Here is a 21,465-nt window from a genome sequence, read left to right on the forward strand (position 1 = left end):
AAACAATGCTGCAATGAACATATGGATGCACAGGTCCTCTCAAAGTAGTGTTTTCGGTTTCTTCAGAGACATACCCTGAAGTGGGATAACTGGGTCCTTCACTGTCTTTTTTATAGCCTTTGTTTTAAAGTCCATTTTGTCTGGTATAAATATTTCTACCCCAGATTTTTGTTTGTTTCATTTCCATTTTCATGAAATATCTTTTTCCATCCCTTTATTTTCTATCTGTGTGTCTTTCAATCTGAAGTGAGTCTCTCATAGGCAGCAAATGTATGAGTCTGGTTTTGATATCCATTCAGCCACCCTATGTCTTTTGATTGGAGCATTTAATCCATTTACATTGAAAGTAATTGTTGATAGATATGGATCTATCACTATTTTTAATTTTTTTTTTCCATCTTAAAGAAGTCCCTCTAAGATTCCTTGTAATGCTGGTGTGGTGGTGATAAACTCCTTTAGCTTTTTCTTGTCTGGGAAGCTCCTTATCTGTCCTTTGATTTTGTTTTTCTTTTTTGATCTCTGAACTTATTATTGACCTATTACCCCCAAGTGATGCCCTGCTTCTGCTGCCTTAACACCTCAACTTTGGTATCATTGACTTCAGACACAACTTTGCCGTCCACTGTCCTGTGGGTGGTGGTCTTTTGGAGGGATTGCATGGAGTTGCTGTCCCGGGCATAACCAAGATCAGTCTATCCCTTCTTCCTGCCAGCGGCAGTACGAGGTGATCCCAGCCTCCAGCTTTACCTTGATGGTCAGCAGGGCGTCATACTCCTGGGTCTGGCATTGCCCCTCTGTTCGGGTCTGGACCAGCTCTGACTCCAGGTGCACCAGGATTCCGTTGAACTGTGCGTCTGCATGGCATAGCATGTGTCTACCTCCCTCAGGCTGTTCTCCAAGCTGGCCTTCAGATTTCTCATCAAGTCCAGGTCAGTTTCCAAGGACTGGACTGTACATCTCAGCTCTGTGAATGTCATCTCAGCAGCTCCTATCTCAGAGGCCTTGAGGTGACGACTGTGGTGCTCTCCTCAATCTGCTGGGACCAGTACTTCTCTAGCTGCTCTCGGTTCTTCCAGGACGGCTCGTCATACTGGGTATGGATGTTGGCCATGATCTGGCTGAGGTCCTGAGATTTGGGGGTGTCCAACTCCACCATCAACCCAGAGTTGGCAATGTGGTTTTGTAGACCATTTACTTCCTCTTTATGGTTCTTCTTCATGAAGAGCAGCTCCTCCATGAGAGCCTCTATCTACATCTCTAGCTGCAGCTGGGTGATATTGGTGTCATTGATGACCTTTCAGAGCCTATTGATGTCACTTTCTACAGATTGATGGATGGTCAGCTCCATCTCATATGTACTTGACTCTGAAGTCATCAGCAACAAGACAAGCATTGTCAATTTGAAGAATGATGTGGGCATTGTCCACAGAACTTGTAAAGATCTGAGCCCTCAGGTCCTCGATGGTCTTGTAGTAAAGCCCCTGTCCTGACCTGGGGTTCCTTCTTCTCCAGGTGTTCCCAGATTTTGCTCTCAGCTCTCCAATTATCAGCTTCTAGGCTCCTCAACCTCTCCAGGTAGGAGGCCAGTGATCATTCAGGCATTGCATAGTCTCTTTCTTGGTCTGGATGCCTCTAGGCCTTCCAGACCCCTGGCCATCCCCACAACCAGGCCTCCAGATCCCCAGCCACCCTGGACACTGGTGAAGTAGGACACAGAGACCTGAGAGCTTGAGCCCCCTGCACCTGCTTACATGCTGGCCAGGCTGCTGGTTGGCTGGACCCTGTTGCTGGGCGACTGCACAGAGCCCAGGGTTCAGTAGTTGGTGGAGAAGGAGTGGGTGCTGAAGCTCATGTTCCAGGAGGAAGGTGAAAGGCCAAGACTCAGTTTCAGGCTGCCTGTCCTTCAATTTTACAAGATAGTCTTGCTGGAAAGAGTAATCTTTGTTGTGGGTCCTTGCTTTTCATCACATTGAATATTTCACACCAATCCCTTCTGTCCTGCAAATTTTCTGTTGAGAAATCAACTGATAGTCTTATGGGAGCTCCCTTATAAGTTACTAGTTGTCTTTCTCTTGCTGCTTTTAGGATTCTCTCTTTGTCTTTAACCTTTGCCATTTTAATTATAATGTGTCTATGTGTGGGTCTATTTAGGTTCATCTTGTTGGGGACTCTCTGTGCTTCCTGGATTTGTATGTCTATTTCCTTTGCCAGGTTAGGAAAGTTTTCTGTCATTATTTCTTCAAATAGATTCTCAGTCTCTTTCTTTCTCTCTTCTTTTGGTAACTTTATGATGCAAATATTGTTGCACTGATGTTGTCCCTGAGGTGTCTTAAACTCTCCTCATTTCTTTTTCTTTTTTCTTTTTGCTGTTCTGATTGGGTATTTTCTGCTACCTTTTTTTCCAAATCACTGATTCAATCCTCTGCTTCATCTAGTCTGCTGGTGATTCCTTCTAGTGCATTCTTCATTTCATTTACTGTATTCTTCACTTCTAACTGGTTCTGTTATGGCTCCTATGTCCTTTTTTATGCTTGCTATCTCTTTTTGAAGTTCTCCCCAAATTCCTTGAGCATCCTTATAACCACTATTTTGAACTGTCTCTGATAGGTTGCTTATGTTCATATAATTTAGTTCTTTTTTCTGGATTTTTCTCCTGTTCTTTCATTTGGGACACGTTTCTTTGTTTCCTCATTTCAACTGCCTCTCTGCGTTTTTCTTTTTTTTTCCCATATGTTTTAGATAGATCTGCTATGTCTCCCAGTCTTGGCTGGGTGGCCTTATGTAGTAGGTGTCCTTTGGGGCCCTGAGGCAAAGTCTCCCTGGTCACCTGCTCTGGCTACTCCAGGAGTCTCCCTTGTGTGTACTTTCCTGTTACAGTTGAACCTTGATTTCCATTAGCATGTCAGTGGGTAGGATTGACCCTGAGGCTGATTGGATGTGAGGTTTGGCCATGTCCACAGTTTACAGGATGCTGTGGGGGGGGCTTACCCCACCGAGTGGGATTTGCCCCAGCAGGCTCTGGTGCCTGTTGAGAGCACACTTTGTGTGTGCTACTTGTGGGGATAATTGGGTGCTGTTCTGCTGTGGTCTGAAGCCAACCTCCAAGTATGTTGTTTCTGGAGCCTCTCTTGGGAGGGGTTCCAGTGCAGACCCAGGTTACCTATTGCCTATGACTGTTCAGGGACTACCTGGTAGCAGCTACAAAGCAATCCATGGTTTCTTGCTGCTAATGTTCAGCCTGGAGGCATGTGGGAGAGGCCATGCTATGAATGGAGAATGTCTGCCACCAGTACCGAACCTGGGGTAGCTCCAAAAAAATCCAAGATACCCCGAGGCCTGCTGCTACCTCCCGACTCCTTTAAAGTTCAGCCACTGGTAGAGCCTTGTGTGGTATGTGAATTGGGTGAGGCAGGGTCACAGAGTCATTAGAGTGGAATGAGTTATGGTTACCAGGTTAAGTAAGTTCTGGTTTGGTGCCAGTGCTGAGCCTGGTGCTACTCAGCAAAAGTCTCAGAGCACACTGATTCCAGTCGCCACCTGATGGGGGCCTGCCAGACTCCAATAGTTTTCCAAGAAAGAGTACAATTCAGGTGGGGCTGGTTGCTCATGGGGAAAGTGCCTCCAGCTGTGCATGAGTTGAGTGGGGTGGGGTCCCAGTGACTCAGCAAAATGGAACTGCAGAGCTCACCAGGCCAATCAGATATAGATTTGGCTGCGGTGGGGCCAGCTCAACACAGGAAAGATGGAGCCTGACTGCAGGCAGCACAGGAAGAAGAGCTCACACAGGGAAATTGTCTACTGTTCTCCAGTCCTCCCCTTGAGGCCACACATCTCAGTCTTCCTGTGCATATGTCTCCAATGCATCCTGAGTCACTGTCCCTCCGCTGGAGCCCAAGGTGAGTGCCTGGGAGTAAGAGAATCTATGTGCAGGCCCTTTTAGAGGACGCCTGGGTTTTTCACAGCCTTCTGTCCCACCCAGACAATTGGACTCCCCACTGTTTTTCACAGCCAGATGTTGTGGGAGCTCCTCCTCCTGGCACCAGTTGACTCTGGGCTAGAGAGCCTGGTGTGGGGGGCTGGGGTCCTTCACTCCTCCTGGGGAAACCTCTGTAGCCAAGATATCCCTCCTGACTCTCAACTACCACATGGAGGTTTGGGGCCCTTTCTGTGTCTCCGCCCCTCCTACCAGTCTCAACATGGCTTCTTCTTTATATTTTTAGTCATAGGACTTATGTTCAGGTAGACTTCAGATGGTTCTCCAGGTTGATTGTGCTATAATTTAATTGTAATTTTAATGCATTCACGAAAGGATGCAAGCATAATGTTTATCTACTCTGACATCTTGGATCACTGGATGTCATTTCTCACATCATTATTACCAGCTATATATTGTGTGCCCCAGAAATCACAGATGTGCTGTCTATAGGGAATCCCAATACCATGGTCTGGACTAGATATTGGGATTATTAAATCATAACAATTTTTTTTACTGTTTATTTATAATAAAATATTTTAGAGCATCTATCTACTATGAATAATTAGTTCTTTATTTCTTCTTATCCTTCCCTTTTTATTTTCTAACATATCCTTCAATATCTTCTTTTCTTTCATTCTTGTTTTCCTATTTTCCTTTTTCTTAGTCATTCTTTCCTTTTTCTTTTTTTCTCATTATTCTCTTCTCCTATTTCTCTTGAATTCACTTTTTCCTGTTCTATTGTTCAATGGTAATCAACGTGATTTTTCCTATCACATTTTCTTATCTCTCTTCCTAATTTCTTCATTTTCCTTATGTTTCTTTACTTACACCATCTTCATTTTAATTTTTCTGCCTATTCATCCATGTAATATTCACATTCATTATTGCAGCTGAGTAAATATTCAACATTTTTAAAAGCGTTATTGAGATATAACTCACATACCATCCAATTCACCCATCACAATCAATTTTAAAACATTTTCATTACTCCAAAAGGAAATTCTGTACCCCTTAGCCATCACCTCCCAGTCCTAGACAACCACTAATCTACATTCTATCTCTGTAGATTAACCTATTCTGGACATTTCATATAAATGGAATCATAGAATATGTGGTCTCTTTTGATTGGCTTTTTTCACTTAGCAAGTTCATCAATATTGTAGTATGCATTAGCATTTTTCATTGCAGAATAATATTCCATTGTATGGCTATACCACATTTTATTTATCCTTTCATCAGTTGATGAATATTTGGGTCGTTTCTACTCTTTGGTTATATTATAAATAAAGCTGCTATGAACATTCTTCATGTACAAGTTTTTGTGTGGACATGTATTTTCATTTCTCTTGTGTATACATTGAGGAGTGGAATTGCTGAATCATATAGCAACTCCATGTTTAACTATTTGAAAAACTGCCAGGTTGTTTTTCCAAAATGGCTGCACCATTGTACATTCCCACTTGTAGTATATAAGGTCTCCAATATCTTCATATTTTTGTCAACACTTAGTACTATCTATCTTTTTAGTTATAGCTATCTTAGTGGGTCTGAAGTAGGATCTCATTGTGGATTTCCCTGATGGCTATATTAAATATATTTTAATTGCCACCACACAAAAAAATACTAAACATGTTTTCCAAGAGCCATAGTATGTCACTAAAAAATTATAACTTTCTATTATATACAGGAAGATTAGGGACCATAGGTTGAGGAAATTTTTTGTATTATTAATTTCATGTTCTTAGCTTTGTTTATAAATCCCAAAGTAAGACATAAAGCAGATTTAGATTAAGGCATAAGAATAAAGTCTGACAATAAATAACACCTACCTAATTTCCTTTTTTCTACTTTTAGATCATCCCTTTTTTTATCTTTCTTCCTCATTTATTCTTTTCTTTCTAGACAAGTAATAAATACTCATTTTGAGGGGGAAGTAGATTATGTTTGTGGCCCCTAGATTTAACATGGGAGTGAGAAATACTAGAAAGAAAAATATATGATGCCTGCCCTTGTTCCCCAAGAATAGCAACATGTATTTACTCATCAAAGTTCAGTGTATTTGTCCAGTTCAGTACTTCATCCACTTCCCAATCCATCACAGAATCTATTCCACCATCTTCGATAGTTCTTATTAGCCCTTCCGTTGCTTTGTAAATTAAATCTGTAGTTTCACTATTTGTTGACTTAGCCTGTAGGCTTCCTGTGTAGTACCTAAAAAGAGGAAAGGAAGAGAGACATAAATCCTTTGGAATAGGTGATTACTAGTAGATGCAGGTAATATATATTGTTGCTGTAAAACTATTTAAATATTAAACCAAGTTTCCTTCCTATTTAACTCAAATACCTCTAAAGCTAGTTCTATGTGATAGAATCTTTTGACAAAAACAAAGCAACTTAATCAACCACACTAACCAGAGAAGACTTATTTCAAAATCAACTCTTATTAAGTTGGATTTTTATGATACAAAGGAAAACTAAGTTAGTTATTACATCACTGAATCATAAACTTATACAATCAAAGGATCTTGGAGACAAAATAACGAGACTGCTTGTTTTATAGATAAGGAAATAAACCCTGGAAGAGTTGAGTAATGTTTACAAGATCACGTGGCTGATGGTAAGTAGGAAGAAGAAAAGAAAGAGAAAGAGAGGAAGAGATAAAGAGAAGAGCGATACTGATATCTTTCTTTGTGTTGGGTACTTTTCCTACATTATCTTGTTTAATTCTCTTTTAAAAGACCCACATTTGTGACAGCTGTTTTGATTCCCATTTTATGGATGAGGAAATTGAGACTTAGAGAAATTAAGACACTGTTTAAGATCATATACATAGTAAATGTGTATCAGAGCCAGTATTCAAATCTGACTCCAAGTCCAGACTTCTATGGCACTGTTCTATCTTGCATTAGTCCAAGCACATAAATTAATGCATCCCCCAAACATGAGCTGAGTGAGTAGACCGAACTAGTCCTTACCAAGATTATTTGAAGATAGCATTTTTTTTTTGTTTTTGCATTTTAAGATCTACATTAGTATTCCATTTTAAAGGTTAACTTATTCTGACACTGTATTTATTTATTAATTTGACACTTATTTATTTGGAAGCAGCACAGTGGTGGTGTAGAACTAGGATTTGGAACCAAACTATCTGACTTTGAATTTTCTGTGATTTAGTAGCTATATAATCTTTGCCAAATAACCTAGCCTTTCTGGGCCACAGTGTCCTCTTTTCCTTAAAGTGGTAATTATAATACTACCTCTTCCCAGCATTCTTGAGAGTTTTAGGAGTGTAAATCCCTGTAAAGCATTTACAACAGTGACTGGCACATAGTAAGCATTCAAAAAAAGAAGGCTTATACAATCCTGGGTGGCAAGGGATATGACAGTGACAAGATATGTCCCTGCCCTCATAAAGTTTCTGCTTTGTCAAACTTTAAATGGATCGTGAAAGCCAATGCTTTTTATAGAAGCAGGAACATGTCTCTTGATCTGTATTGGTCAGTAAGAGCACAAATTGTAAGAAAGTATGATTTCACAATTTTCTACAGCTCTTCATTCATTCATTCATTTAGTAAATATTTATTGAGTGTCCACTGTTTGCAAAGCAATCTGTACAGAGGTGAAATTCCTTCATGGAACTTCTATTCTTCCACTTCTATACTCTAGTCCCTAAACGTAATAGGCACTCAATACACATGTATTGAATGAATGAATGAATGAATGAATGAATAAATAAATAAATAAATAAATAAATAAATAAATAAATAAATGATGGTACACACTGGCCCAGATTTTTTAACTAATGCTCATGGCATAACAAAAATGCATTTAGAAATTGGAAACTTCTGGAACACTGGGAGTGAATATACACACACTTAGGATTATATTTGGAAACCTAGGTGATATTCATTTTTCTTTTTACAACAGTGATATACAACAATTCAGATATCTATTTTACTCTGAGACTTTGTTTTTAAAGAGAGATATAATACATAGTCCAGTAGTTTAATTGTTTTGAACTCTTCAGTCACTATTTATAGTTTAATTGGCTATAGGAGTCAGTAAACAACAACAGGTTAGCAAGTAGGAACAGAATTTCAGATACAATAGAGATCAAGAACACTTTATAATAATCATAATTTGCTTTTTAAGAAGCAATATAAAATTTGGCTTTATAGGTAACGTTGCAATATATTCACTTAAAAATGATCTCGCATTCTTCCCAAACTAGAAAACTTAACCAAAAGAACATTATAGAAATGTATTTCTGAATATCACAACAGGGAGAGAAGTTAAAATGCAAAAACCTAGTAAGAATCAAGGTTGAAATTGGAAAGGAGGTAAAGGGGCGCTAAGATCTAAGATCTGCAGGACACGGGAAAGGAAAGGATGTGAAAATCAGGATTCCTTTAGCAAGACAGATGTAAAAAATATCAAGGTTTGTTGATTTTTGTTAACTGTTGATTCTCAACAACAGTCAGATGGAACTGTTTAAATGTCATCAATGAACAAAGCACACAAAGTTTCTCATTCATCCCCTGCAACTTTACAAAAAGGAAATTATACCCAGTCATAAAATTTGTTCATTCATTCATTCATTCATTCAATAAGCAACACATATTCACTAAGCATCCATTATGTTTGAGGCTCTGCTAATAAACAGAACAGAGTTCTCTAGAGGCTCAGAGTCTAGTGGAGGTGGCAGACAGATATATTGCAAAAATGTAACACGTGAGTATATAAAAGATCTATGGGGTATCGATAAAAGGAAGTGCCTAACTATTTCTAGGTAAGTCAGGAAGGCTTCATTCGGAGATATTTGAACCAAGTATCAAAAGATGAAGATCTTGTCTCCATGTAGTTGAGTGAGAAAATATCAACGTAAGGGAGAGGGAATATCATGTGGCATGTAAGTAACAGAGAACCCCTAACCGTTTCAGGTTTTTTAAAAAGTTGTTTAATTTGTGTTTTAGAAACATCATTTCAGTGTTTACACAGACATGGGGAAGAGATTAGAACCAAAGAGACCAATTAGAAGGAATCCTCAGATGACGTAGAGAAGAGGATAATGAGATGCTGCAGTGGGGAGTGAGAGAAAGGTCATATTGGGACATACTTTGGAAGCAGAATCAATAGGACCTGGTGACAGATTACACACAGGGTCTTATGAAAGGTATGAAGTCTAGGATAACATTTCTGGCTGGGACAACTGGGTACATGATGGTGCCATAAAATGAGGCTTGGAGGAATACTGAAAAAAAAACAACCCAACTTTTATGATGGGGAAAATAAAAAGTTCTGTTTTGGACCTGTTGAGTTTGAGATGGAAATTTCCATATATTAATAATTAGAAATAGACAGAGCTCAATTATGGATGAAGATTGTTTTGAGAGTAAATGAACAGAGGAAAGAAAGCAGAAATAGAATAGATTATTATCCACGTGCAATGGCTTATCGTCATGTGTCTCCCAGCTGGTGCTGTGCCTGAGCTTCAAGTCATATCACCAGTCTGTCAAAGCCAGTTGTTTCTAGGTGATGGCTCATATCAGTACAGTGAGTGTATTCTGGCATTCTGAAGCCATCACCAAACTTCCTTTGATGTAAATGGTAAGAGGCAGTGTTGTATGGAATAAAATGATAACAGATAAGGCATTCTATAAATATAGTGCTGACAGAAGTAATGCAGGAGAGAAATAAAATACATATCCAGAATATTTGTTTATCACTGTGAAGACAAAGGGATGCTTCTTCTGTTATAAGAAAAGTTAATATAATAAAGCCTGACACCAGGTAGCCGGTATATCCCACTACTGGGGGCAAAGCAATGGCCTTTGGTGACTATATAGCCAGAGCAGGCTTAGTAGGGGAAAGACCATGTTTATGAGTCTATGTATAGCCTCCACCACTGTAACCAGGGCCATTTTGTACATGGTTCTATTGAGAAACCACTAAGGTGGCCAGGGAAAAAAAGCTGATATTTGCAAGATGGGTCATCTTGTCCATCTGATTACTGAGAGCTTTCTGCTTCATTTAAGTTCTTTAGAAGGCATTTATGAGGACATAACTATGCTGTGTGCCCAACACGCTGAGTATACCTGGCCCCAGACCTAATAACCAATTTTTCCAATTTAATTCTTTCCAAGTCCCTGACCAGGTGAGAAACTATTAGCTATTGCCCACAGTCAATAAGATCCCTACCTCAAGCTATTTCCCCTTCCTTATGAAGTGGGAAAATCAGTGGGAAAGCTAGTTGTGCTCACTGGGAGGATAGCCTTTGTCCATTTTCTGGGCCAATTGAGGGATTATAATCTAGTGAGTGTCCATTTTTGGATAGTGCCAGCAGCATCCTGTGAGCTCACCTTGACCTCATGGACCTTCTCAAACCCATTCTCATATATAACACATCTATTTTATACTAAAATGATGCTGTATACTCTCAGTTTTGTGGTTCAGTGGATTAGATAAAAACTTGGTCGATTCATAATCACATAGCACTTAGTATTCTATTGTCAAGCATCCAGTCTCTACCAGGGCCCAGTAAGTAGCCCAGAACCGATTTTCAAATGGAGACTAGTTTGGGCAGAGAAGGGCATTACCTTTACTCCTAAACCCTAGAGTTCTGTGCTGTGATCCCCCACTAGGCTCTTTAGAGGCTCCATACAGTAGTTCACTGTGTCACAGACATGTCTAATACTTTGGGACAGCTGAGCCATAAAGCCTGAGCGGTCGGGCAGCTTGACCATACTGTGGACCTGCTGGAGTCTGAAGCCTTATTAGGGCACTGAATAGACTGGAGCAGCATGCCCATATGTGGCATAATTTATCTCCCAAATCCAGAGAGGCTAAGTGTTGTGTGTCTTCAGGGTGGATGGTGCAAGGTACAATAACGTGTCTCTCAATTTATAAGTACATATATAAACTTATATATATATAAACTTATATATACATAAACTATATAAACTTGTAGTTGACATTCATTATTGTTCAGCTTCAGCTTCAGGTGTACAGTGCAGTAATCAGGCATCTACATCTTCCCTGAGGTGATCTCCCTAACGAGACAAGTGTCCATCAGATACCCTACAAAATCTTTACAACATTATTGATTACATTCCCCAAATTAACTTTCGTAACCCCATGGCCATCTTGTGGTTACTGAATGCTTTCTAATCCCCTCACCTTCCCCCTTATCCCCACCCCATTCCCATCTAGCAACCCTCAGTTTTTCCTCTATGTCTCCGAAACTGTTTCTGATAGTTTTCTCTCTTTTTAAAAATTTATTAACAGGTTTCTAAATTGTATTGCTCTTTTCAAAGGACACAAATTTTGATTTTATTGATTTTCTCTGATGGTTTTCTGGTTGCAATGTCATTGATTTATGCTGTTATCTTTAGTATTTTGTTTCTTCTACTTGCTTTGGGTTTAATTTGCTCTTCTTTACTGGTCCTTATGCTGGAAGCTTATATCATTGATTTGAGATCTTTCTTCCTTTTTAATATAAGTATTTAATACTATAAATTTTCGTGTACATACTGCTTTAGCTGCATCCTCAAATTTTGGTATGTTGTATTTTCATTTTCATTATATCAAGAATATTTTCAAATTTCCCTTGTGACTTCTTTGACTCATGGATTATTTATAGAGGTATGCTGTTTAGTATCCAAATATTTGGAGGTTTTCCAGAAATGTTTTTGTTATTAATTTTATTGTTTTTAATTTCTTTTTAATTCTATTGTTATCAGAGAACTTCCTTTATCTGATTTTAATCTTTTACATTTGTGGATGTTTGTTTAATGGCCCAGAATGTGGTTTATCATCATGAACTTGAAAACAAAAAAGTATTTTCTGTTGTTGGGTACCGTGCTCAATAAATGTCAACTATGACAAAAACGTCAAGTTGGTTGATGATGTTGGTAAAGTTTTCTAAATCTTTACTAATTTATTGTCCACTTGTCATATTAATTAATTACTAAGAAAAGGGTTTTCAAATCTCTGATTATAATTTTGGATTAGTCTTTTTCTCCTTTCAGTACTCTTAGTTTGTTTCATGTATTTTGAAGCTCTGTTTTTAGGTAAACAGCATTTAGGATTGTTATGTCCTCTTGATGAATTTACGCCTTTATTATTTTAAATGACTGCCTTTATCTCTGGAAATATACTTTACTCTGAAATCTACTTTGTTTGATATTAATATAGTAACTCCAGCTTTCTTTTAATTACACTCAGCATGATCCTGTTCCATGTGTTTACTTTTAATCTATTTGTGCTTTACATTTAAAGTTAATTCTTATACATAACATATAGATCATTTACATTTAATATGATTATTGATGTGGTTGGTTTTAATCTACATCATGCTATTCATTTTCTATTTGTCCTGTCCTTTGTTTTCTTTCCTCTTTTTTAAGCCTTCTCTTGGATTCATTGATTGTTTTTTATGATTCTACTTATCTCCATTATTTGCTTATAATGAAGGCTGACATCTTTGTTGTTACTGTTGATGTCATGTTTGCTTTATGGTTTGTATACATCTTTAATTATCAATATTAAACAATATTGTACCACTTCATAAGTAGTATAAAGAACTTCTAACAGCTTATTTCCATTTCACTTTTCCCAACCTTTGTATATCATATATTTTATTTCTATACTGCTATAAATTTACAAATATCACAATACATTGTCATTATTTCTACTTTAAATACTCATAGTAAATTACCTGTACATTTTTTAACTTTATTTCAAAATTGGTTCATATGTTTTTATCATAGTTATTTTTGTAAATATTTACTTGTAATGTCAGAAAAAATAAGCAATTATATTTTGTTTGAAATGAAGATTTTCAATATAAGAGAAGGAGTACAATTGTGGAATCAAGAATTTAAGTAGAACTTGATTGGCAATATCAATATTAATTCATTCCTTTACAATAAAACTTTTAATATGTATCTTTTTTAAATTGTGGTAAAAAAAACATGTAACAAAATTTACCATCTTAACTATTTTTAAGTGTATAGGTCAGTAATTAGTTATACATTTTAAAAAGATTTAAATAGTAAGAAGAAAAGTCCTTTATATTGATTTACATAGTTACCATTTTTGGTGTTCTGCATTCTTGTATGGATCCAGATTTCTACCTAGAATAATTTTCTTCTGTCTGAACCTCCTTTAACTTCTTATAGTGCTGATCTTTTCATGATAAGATCATGAACTAAAAAGGTTTTCTATCATATTCATTAAAAAATATATATTTTCAGTGGATTGTTTGCTGTTGATTAATTTATCTTCTCACATGAGATTATTTTCCTGCTGCTTTCCATGCTGGGTAATTGATTACTATACGGTAGACACTGAATTTTCTATGATTTTAAGTACTGGAGTTTCTTGTATTCCCTTAAACATGTTGGAGCTTTGTTTTGGTATGTAGTCAAGTAAACTTAGAAACAATCTGATTTTTGACACTTGCTTTTAACATTTGTTACATAGGTCTAGAATGACTTTTAATGTAATCCATACAGTCAGTATGTGTGGGCAGAAAGAAGGGTTGAGAAGGGTACAGAGTGGGTCTGGAAGGCCAAAAGAAAGTTATCTGATACATAAGAGTAAATGCTCATTTTCACATCTGATGTTCCAATAGACGGTGATTTCCTTGAGGTCAAAATGTCTTTTCCCATTAAAATCCTGGAGATTAACAGTGTCTTATACATAATAGGTATTTATTAAATATTTGCTTTCTATGTATTTTTAAAAATATAATTGTAACCTTACATTCTCTTTTAAAAATAACAGGTAATTATTTTACTAGTGATAGCAATTTTTTAAAAACTTAAAGTATACTATACTTCTTTAGTAAGGCCAAATAGTTCATCAACTTACATTTGCTTCATCCATTCTATTTTTCTATTTTTTCTTTTCTTTTCCATATCTTGTCTTCTCTTCAGTTTAGAGAAATGGAATTTGCTTTCCTTTTTATTTCCTACCATTACATCTTCAGTAGACACCCAAAACTATTGAGAAATTAAAAATGAATATATAAAATGTTGAAATACTGATTGTGAGGTTATCCGGCTATACACGAGAACTTCTGTGCATTCAGGAGGAATATGTCAAGACAGAAATAGAGGAGAAGATAGACATTTTTAAGGTATTTCTAATTAAGTGATGGACAAATAACACATTGAGCCTTCAGAAGTATATACCACACAAAGACTGACAAAGTATTAGTGTACTGAGGTACTTAATAAGTATTTGTTGAAGGAATAAATGAATAGACATATTCTAAGAGTGTTTCTCATAAAAACAGACCTGACCTACTCTTAGAGCTGTTGGCTTTTTATTTTTATTGGGGAATGTTGGGGAACAGTGTGTTTTTCCAGAACCCATCAGGTCCATGTCAAGTCGTTGTTTTCAATCTAGTTGTGGAAGGCGCAGCTCACTGGCCCATGTGGGAATCGAACCAGCGACCTTGATGTTATAAGCACTGCGCTCTAACCACTGAGCCAACCGGTGGCCCACTCTTGGCTTTTGAAGACTCTCATCCTCAAGATGAATAGGCACCCTCCAAGAACACAGAAGTCTTACCAGTATGTCCCAAGTTGGTGGTTTCCCCTGTATGACACTTTATCCTAACTGGTTGCCTACTTTTATACTTCTGATTAATTCCCCTTCCCCTACCACACACACATTAAATAACAAGAAGGGGAGTTTGTTACCCCCCCACACACACACACAACACTGTATTTGCCACTATTAAAGTGCATGTTTATTGCACTGTACTGAAATATCCTGTTTACTGTCTCCCTAACTAAAACACAAACTTGATGGGGAGGGACTATTCTTATTTACTATTGTATCCCTAGCATCTAGTACAATGCCTGATACACAGTTGGTAGGCAATAAAGTTTGTTGAATGAAGGAATTGATTCATATCTTGATAATTTCACTTTTCATCCTTAGTATATTCAGCACACAACATTCTACAATCTGTCTACCAGAGACTGATGATTTGAATGAAGATACTTGAGGCCATATAAACAGACATCTAGAGCTAAGGAACCAGATCATGTTAACCTATAAAATGTATACTTACAAATATTCTTATGTAGAAATTATATCCATAAAAAAGAGATTAAACATGGGTGTTTATAGAAAAGTCCCTGAATCACACATACACATTAAGAGCTATGTATATTTAAAATCATTCTGTTCAATTAATATGAATACATGTTAAATTCCCTAACACCATAAAAATCCAAATGATTTCCTCTGCTCTTACGAGCTCTATAAGAGAAAATGTCATATCGTTCCCAAGAAATTCCACCTCTAGTCCAAGTATTAATATAGAGTCAACAACATCTTTAATTTGCTTTGTTATAAAGATGGTAAACTTCTGAGTACCAGAGAGTATCTAAAGATGACCTAGATAAAAGGTAAGTACTAAGAGTAGAAATATGTGTAAGAAAAATAAGATATATTCCTGTATCTCAAAGTACTACTAGTAACCCCAGAGTAACTTAAGCAATTTTTATCAGTTAAATTACTAGGATTTACTATTTATAAAAATAATTTTAAAACTAATTTTCAAAAACACAAGTTGGTTTCTAAATAGGTAAGATTCAAAATTATTAATATTTCTCTTTTCTTACTCTATCAGAAACAGGCCTCCAGCCATTGTTCTCCATGCGACGATACCAGCCGCTACGATCCTCTTCCTGAAGATTATCACTTTTAACATGAGATGTATATTTTGCTGCAAGTTTTGTGTAATCTCTAGGGCTATTAGCACACAAATCTTCAACATGTCTCTGAGTGAAAATTTTATAGTATATTTCAGGTGGAAATTTAACCTGTAGATGGAAACATTCAAAGGTTCATTGCAATCTAATTACAAAAATGGTTTGTGCATTTTAAAAATTACATCTTTTAAATTTCGTATTGATGTGTTTTAAAATTACAAAATAAGAATTCATCCATACTTACACCACCTAATCTGAATCGTACATGAACTCCAGCAGCAGCATCCAGAAGCTCTGCCTATAAAAAATATATATTACTCTTCAACATTCTGTCTACATCAATTCACTACTTCTCATGCTATCATGTTAAAATAGTTGCTGAATCTTGATTATTTATGAAATAGGTCAAGTGAATACACCTCAAATAATTATTTTTAAATTAGAAAATATTTTAAGATTTAATTTCTTATGGTCATCCAATAAGTAAAACAGCTTACATGATAATTGGAAAAATGATACCAAACTATGTTTCCTTTCCATGCAATAAATAAGTACAAAAGGCAAGTGATTTGTTATTCATAAGCAAAAGTTTTAAATAAGTCCTCAAATATTTGATTTACATATTAAGTATTATCTTACAGGTAAATTCAGAGAAAAAAATTGAGATTTGTCAGTCTGAGTTTAACAGCAGATAACCTTTCCTAATTAGCTTTTGTTAAATCAAAAATCTAGGTTTAAATTTTGTAAGAATTATATATAATTGGTCTTCTAAACTTTAATGCACTGGACCAAATGGAAAATAGAGAAGAAGAAAAAAATTTGGTTCTGTATCAGAAGACAGTTCAACCTTGTCTTCTGATAATATTAAGGTAGATGAGAGAACAGATATTTTCCTAAATTTTTCAGTCTATAAAGCTTGAAAGACAACATTAGTTTTGCATAATTTTCTCCTGACTAAAAGTTATATATACACACATATATGTTTCAAATATGAAAAAAGATGTTTTTTAACAAGACCTCAAACTCTATGTTCATAAAGTTCATAAATATATGTATACTTTTATGTGTAAAGTTTTCTACTATGAAAGTAGACAAATCTTAAGTGTACAGCTCTATAAATTTTCACCCTTGCTCATTTAGTCAGTTAAGGTGAGGGGCTGATCACATCAATCCAATCAGAGATTGAGCTGAGTTAAGTCTGATTGCAGTTTTAGTAATCCATATCTGGTTTGTCCACTTCTAGTTTTTCCCTGTTTGTCTGATTTGATCCTGGCAGTTCTCTATTTCCTCAACCATGAAAGACTATGGGAAATTCAGTTACACTCTTTGGAATATTTGAGCTTAATTTTTTATCCTTCTACTACCTACAAACTCAACTAGGGGGGCTGTGTTGGCTGTGTATTTGAGGCAATTCGCTCCCCTCTAGCATGACTTTGTCTCCTAAGTTTATGAGAGATTATGGGAAATTTCATTTGGTGGGACAGTATTGTTTAAAGTGGACTTAGATTAGTTGTAAATGTGCCCTGCAAATTCTAAGGCAACCAAAAAAGCATTAAAAAGAAATTTAGTTGATATACTAAGAAAGGAAAGAAAATGTAATCATATAAATTGATCAACCAAAACAAGAGAAGGCAGAAAAAGAGTTCAAGACCAAACAAACAAACAAACAAGGGCGAGCAACACCCTTATGCAACAAACACTTTTAGGAAATGGTAACAAACATGGTAGATCTCAATCAAATTATATTAATAATCACTTTAAATGTCAATGGTCTAAATATACTGATTAAAAGACAGAGACTTTCAGAGTGGATAAAAAAATAAGACCCAACTATATGCTGTCTATAAAAAGAAAAATCCACTTTAAATATAAAGAAACAGATTGGTTAAAAACAAAGGGATGGAGAAATATAATAGCATATTAACTAACATTAATCAAATAAAAGCTGAGCAGCTATATTAATTATACACAAAGCTGAATTCAGAGCAAGAAAATTTATCAGGAATAAAGTGTAGCATTACATGATGATATAGTGTCAATTTACTAAGAAGGTATAACCACCCCTAATGAGTAGGCATCAAAATATGTATGGCAAAAACTAGTAGAACTGCAATGACAACTAGAAGAATCACTATTATAGTTAGAAACTTCAACGTTTTTCTATCAGTAATTGACAGATTCAGCAGACAGAAAATCAATTAAACCTAAAAGTACCATCAATCAACTGGATCTAACTGACATTCATAGAACACTTGATCCAACAATAGCAGAATATACATTCTTCCGAAACTCACATGGTTTATTTACTAAGTTAGAACACAATTTGGGCTATAAAACACACCTTAACAAATGTTTAAAAAAAAAAGAAAGAAAGAAAAGAAATCACACAACGTATGCTTGTTTGTCCCAATAGAATTAAACTAGAAGTCAGTAACAGAAAAACAAATGGAAAGCACCAAAACTTGGAAATTAAACAGCACACTTCTAAACAACAAATCTGTCAAATAAGAAGTCTTGAGATAAATTTAAAAATATTTTGAACGAAATGAAATGAAAATACAACTTTTCAAACTTTGTGAGATGCAGCAAAAACAGTGCTTAGAGGAACATGTATAGCATTGAAAGCATATATTGGAAAACAAGAAAGATCTGAAGTCAATAATCTAAGCTTCCACCCTAAAAAAACTAGCAAAAGATAACAAATTAAATAAAAAGTAAGCAGAAGAGATGAAACAAAACTAGAACAGAAATCAACAAAATTGAAAACAGGAAATCAATAGAGAAAAGCAAAGAAACTAAAAGCTGCGTCTTTGAAAAGATCAGTAAAATCAATACACTTCTGGCCAAGATAACTAAGAAAAAAAGAGAAAAGAGACAAATTACTGATATTAGAAATGAAAGGGAGGCCACCACTACTGATTCCATAGAAGGATAACAAAGAAATACTATGAACAACTCTATGCCCACAAATTGATAACCTATATAAAATGGATCAATTCCTTAAAGATACAACCTGCCAAAACTCACATAAGGAGAAATAGACAATTTGAGTAAACCAATATCTATTTACAAAATAGAATCAATAATTAACCTTTTAAAACACAAAGCACCAGGCCCAGATGGGTTCACAGGTGAATTCTACCAAATATTTAAGGAAGAAATTATACCAATTCTTTATAACCTCTTTCAGAAAATAGTGGCAAAGGGAATCTTGCCAACACATTCTATGAGGCTAGCATCACCCTCATATCAAAACCAGACAGATACATTACAAGAAAATTAAACTATAGATCGATATCTCTCATGAACATAGATGCAAAAATTGTCAACAAAATATTAGCAAATCAAGTCCAACAATGCATAAAAAGAATTATACATCATGACCAATTGGGTTCATTTCGGGTTTGCAAGGCCATTATCACATTACATCAATGGGGTATTTACCTGAAGAAACCCAAAACATTATTTTGAGGGAACATGTGCATTCATATGTTCATTGCAGCATTATCTACAATGGCCAAGATGTGGAGGCAGCCTAGGTGTCCATCGATGGAAGAATGAATAAAGGAGCGATAGTGCAAATATACAGTGGAATATTGCTCAGCTGTGGAAGGGAATGGGTTCTTGCCCTCTGTGGTGGTATGGATAGACCTAGAGGGTGTTGTGTTGAGTGGAGTATGTCAGACAGAGAAAGACAGATGCAATATGATTTTGCTTGTATATGAAATCTAAAGAAGAAAGTAAGCAGCAGCAACAACAACAAAAAACAGAAACAAACTCATAGATACAGAAACATTTTGATGGCTGCCAGATGGGAGGGGAGGTTGGAATGTGAGTTGAAAAAGGGGAAGGGATTAAGTACAATTAGTTATTAAAAACTAGTTATGGGATGTAGGGTATATATAGCACAAGGAATATAGTCAATAATATTGTAATAACTATGTATGGTATCAGATGAGCACTAGATTTGTTGGGGTGATAGATGGGAAGGAGTTGGGAGTGGGGTGGAAAATGTGAAGGGATTAAGAAATACAAGTTGGTAGTCACAAAATAGTCAGAGGGATATAAAATGAAGCATAGGGATGATATGGAAATATGGTCAATGATATGGTAATAACTACGTATAGTGAGAGGTGGGTACTAGACTAGTCAGGGGGATCATTTCTTAAATTACATAAATGTCTAACCACTATACTGTACACCTGAAATTAATATAAAATAATATTGACTGTCAACAGTAATTGAAAAATTAAAAAGGGGGGAAGAAGGTAAAGGGGAATAAGAAATCCAAATTTCCAGGTATAAAACATATAAGTCATGGGGATGTAATGTACAGCATAGGGAATATAGTCAATAATATTGTGATAGCATGGCACGGTGTCAGATGGTTACTGGACTTATCATGGTGATCACTTCTTTAGGTATATAAATGTTGAATAACTATGGTGTACCCCTGAAACTAATACAATATTGTATGTTAGCTATATTTTTAATAAAAACCTTAATAAAAAAGAAAGAATATATTTAAATCTTATAATACTAGTAATTACATTGAATGTGAATGAAGTAAATGTTCCAACAAAAGACAAAGAGTATCCTGCTGGATAAAAAAATGTTAACTATGGCAGAATAGTATTCTACTGTGTATATATACCACATCTTCTTTAGCCAAGAGTCAACCAACTGAATGGGAGAAGATTTTTGCAAACAATGCCTCCGATAAGGGGCTAATATCCAAAATATATAAGGAACTCATACAACTCAACAACAACAAGAAAACAAACAATCCATTTAAAAAATGGTCAGAGCTGTCCAATGTGCTATACACCTGAAATTGAAGTAGAATAATATTGAATGTCAACAATAACTAAATATATGGGTATATATAGTCACAGGATGTGGAGTACAGCATAGAGAAAATAGTCAATGGTATTGTAACAGCTATATAAGATGTCATAGGGGTAGCAGCTTGGAGGGTGGATTATCACTTTATGAGGGGTTTAAATGTCTAACTAGTACATTGCTTTGTACACCTGAAACTAATAAAAAAATTCTTATAACTGAAAAAATAAATAAATAAAAAATGGTCAGAGGATTTGAATAGACATTTCTCTAAAGAGGACATAAAAATGGCCAATAGACATGAAAAATGTTCAACATCACTAATCATCAGAGAAATGCAAATAAAAACCACAATGAGATATCACCTTATACCAGTTAGAATGGCTATCATCAATAAGACAAATAACAAGTGTTGGAGAGGCTGTGGAGAAAAAGGAACACTCATGCACTGTTGGTGGGAATGCAGACTGGTGCAGCCGCTATGGAAGGCAGTGTGGAGGTTCCTCAAAAAATTACAAATAGAATTACCATATGACCCAGCAATCCCTCTCCTGGGTATCTACCAAAGAAACCTTAAAACATTTATCCATAAAGATAAAGATATATGTGCTCTGATGTTCACTGCAGTTTTTTTTATGGTGGCCAAGACATGAAAACAAGCAAAGATGAAATAGTGCCGTTTGCGACAACATGGATGGATCCTGGGATTATTATGCTAAGCGAAATAAGTCAGACAGAAAGAGTTGAGAACCATATGATTTCACTGATATGTGGTATATAAAACTGAAAATAACAAAGGAACAAGACAAACAAATGAAGAAACAAAAACTCATAGACACAGACAATAGTTTAGTGGTTACCAGAGGGTAAGCGGGGAGAGGGGTGGTAAATGAGGGTTAAAGGGATCCAATATAT

The 21,465-nt window shown here is 35.9% G+C and overlaps 1 protein-coding gene and 1 pseudogene across 1 annotated transcript in view; both read right to left on the reverse strand.

The window, feature by feature from the left end:
- Positions 1-21,465, reverse strand: part of C14H11orf65 (chromosome 14 C11orf65 homolog) — a 53,424-nt gene that overhangs the window by 8,024 nt on the left and 23,935 nt on the right. The window contains exons 3-6 of the mRNA XM_074337119.2: positions 15,953-16,006; positions 15,619-15,819; positions 13,850-13,980; positions 6,017-6,187 (exon numbers count right to left, since the gene is read on the reverse strand). Coding sequence (XP_074193220.2) covers positions 6,017-6,187; positions 13,850-13,980; positions 15,619-15,819; positions 15,953-16,006 — 557 coding nt within the window. The remainder of the gene's footprint in view (positions 1-6,016; positions 6,188-13,849; positions 13,981-15,618; positions 15,820-15,952; positions 16,007-21,465) is intronic.
- Positions 540-1,852, reverse strand: LOC109436365 (keratin, type I cytoskeletal 18 pseudogene; annotated as a pseudogene).

This window comes from Rhinolophus sinicus, chromosome 14 (assembly GCF_057876585.1).
Source record: "Rhinolophus sinicus isolate RSI-liver-muscle chromosome 14, RSI-T2T, whole genome shotgun sequence".
NCBI lineage: Eukaryota > Metazoa > Chordata > Mammalia > Chiroptera > Rhinolophidae > Rhinolophus > Rhinolophus sinicus.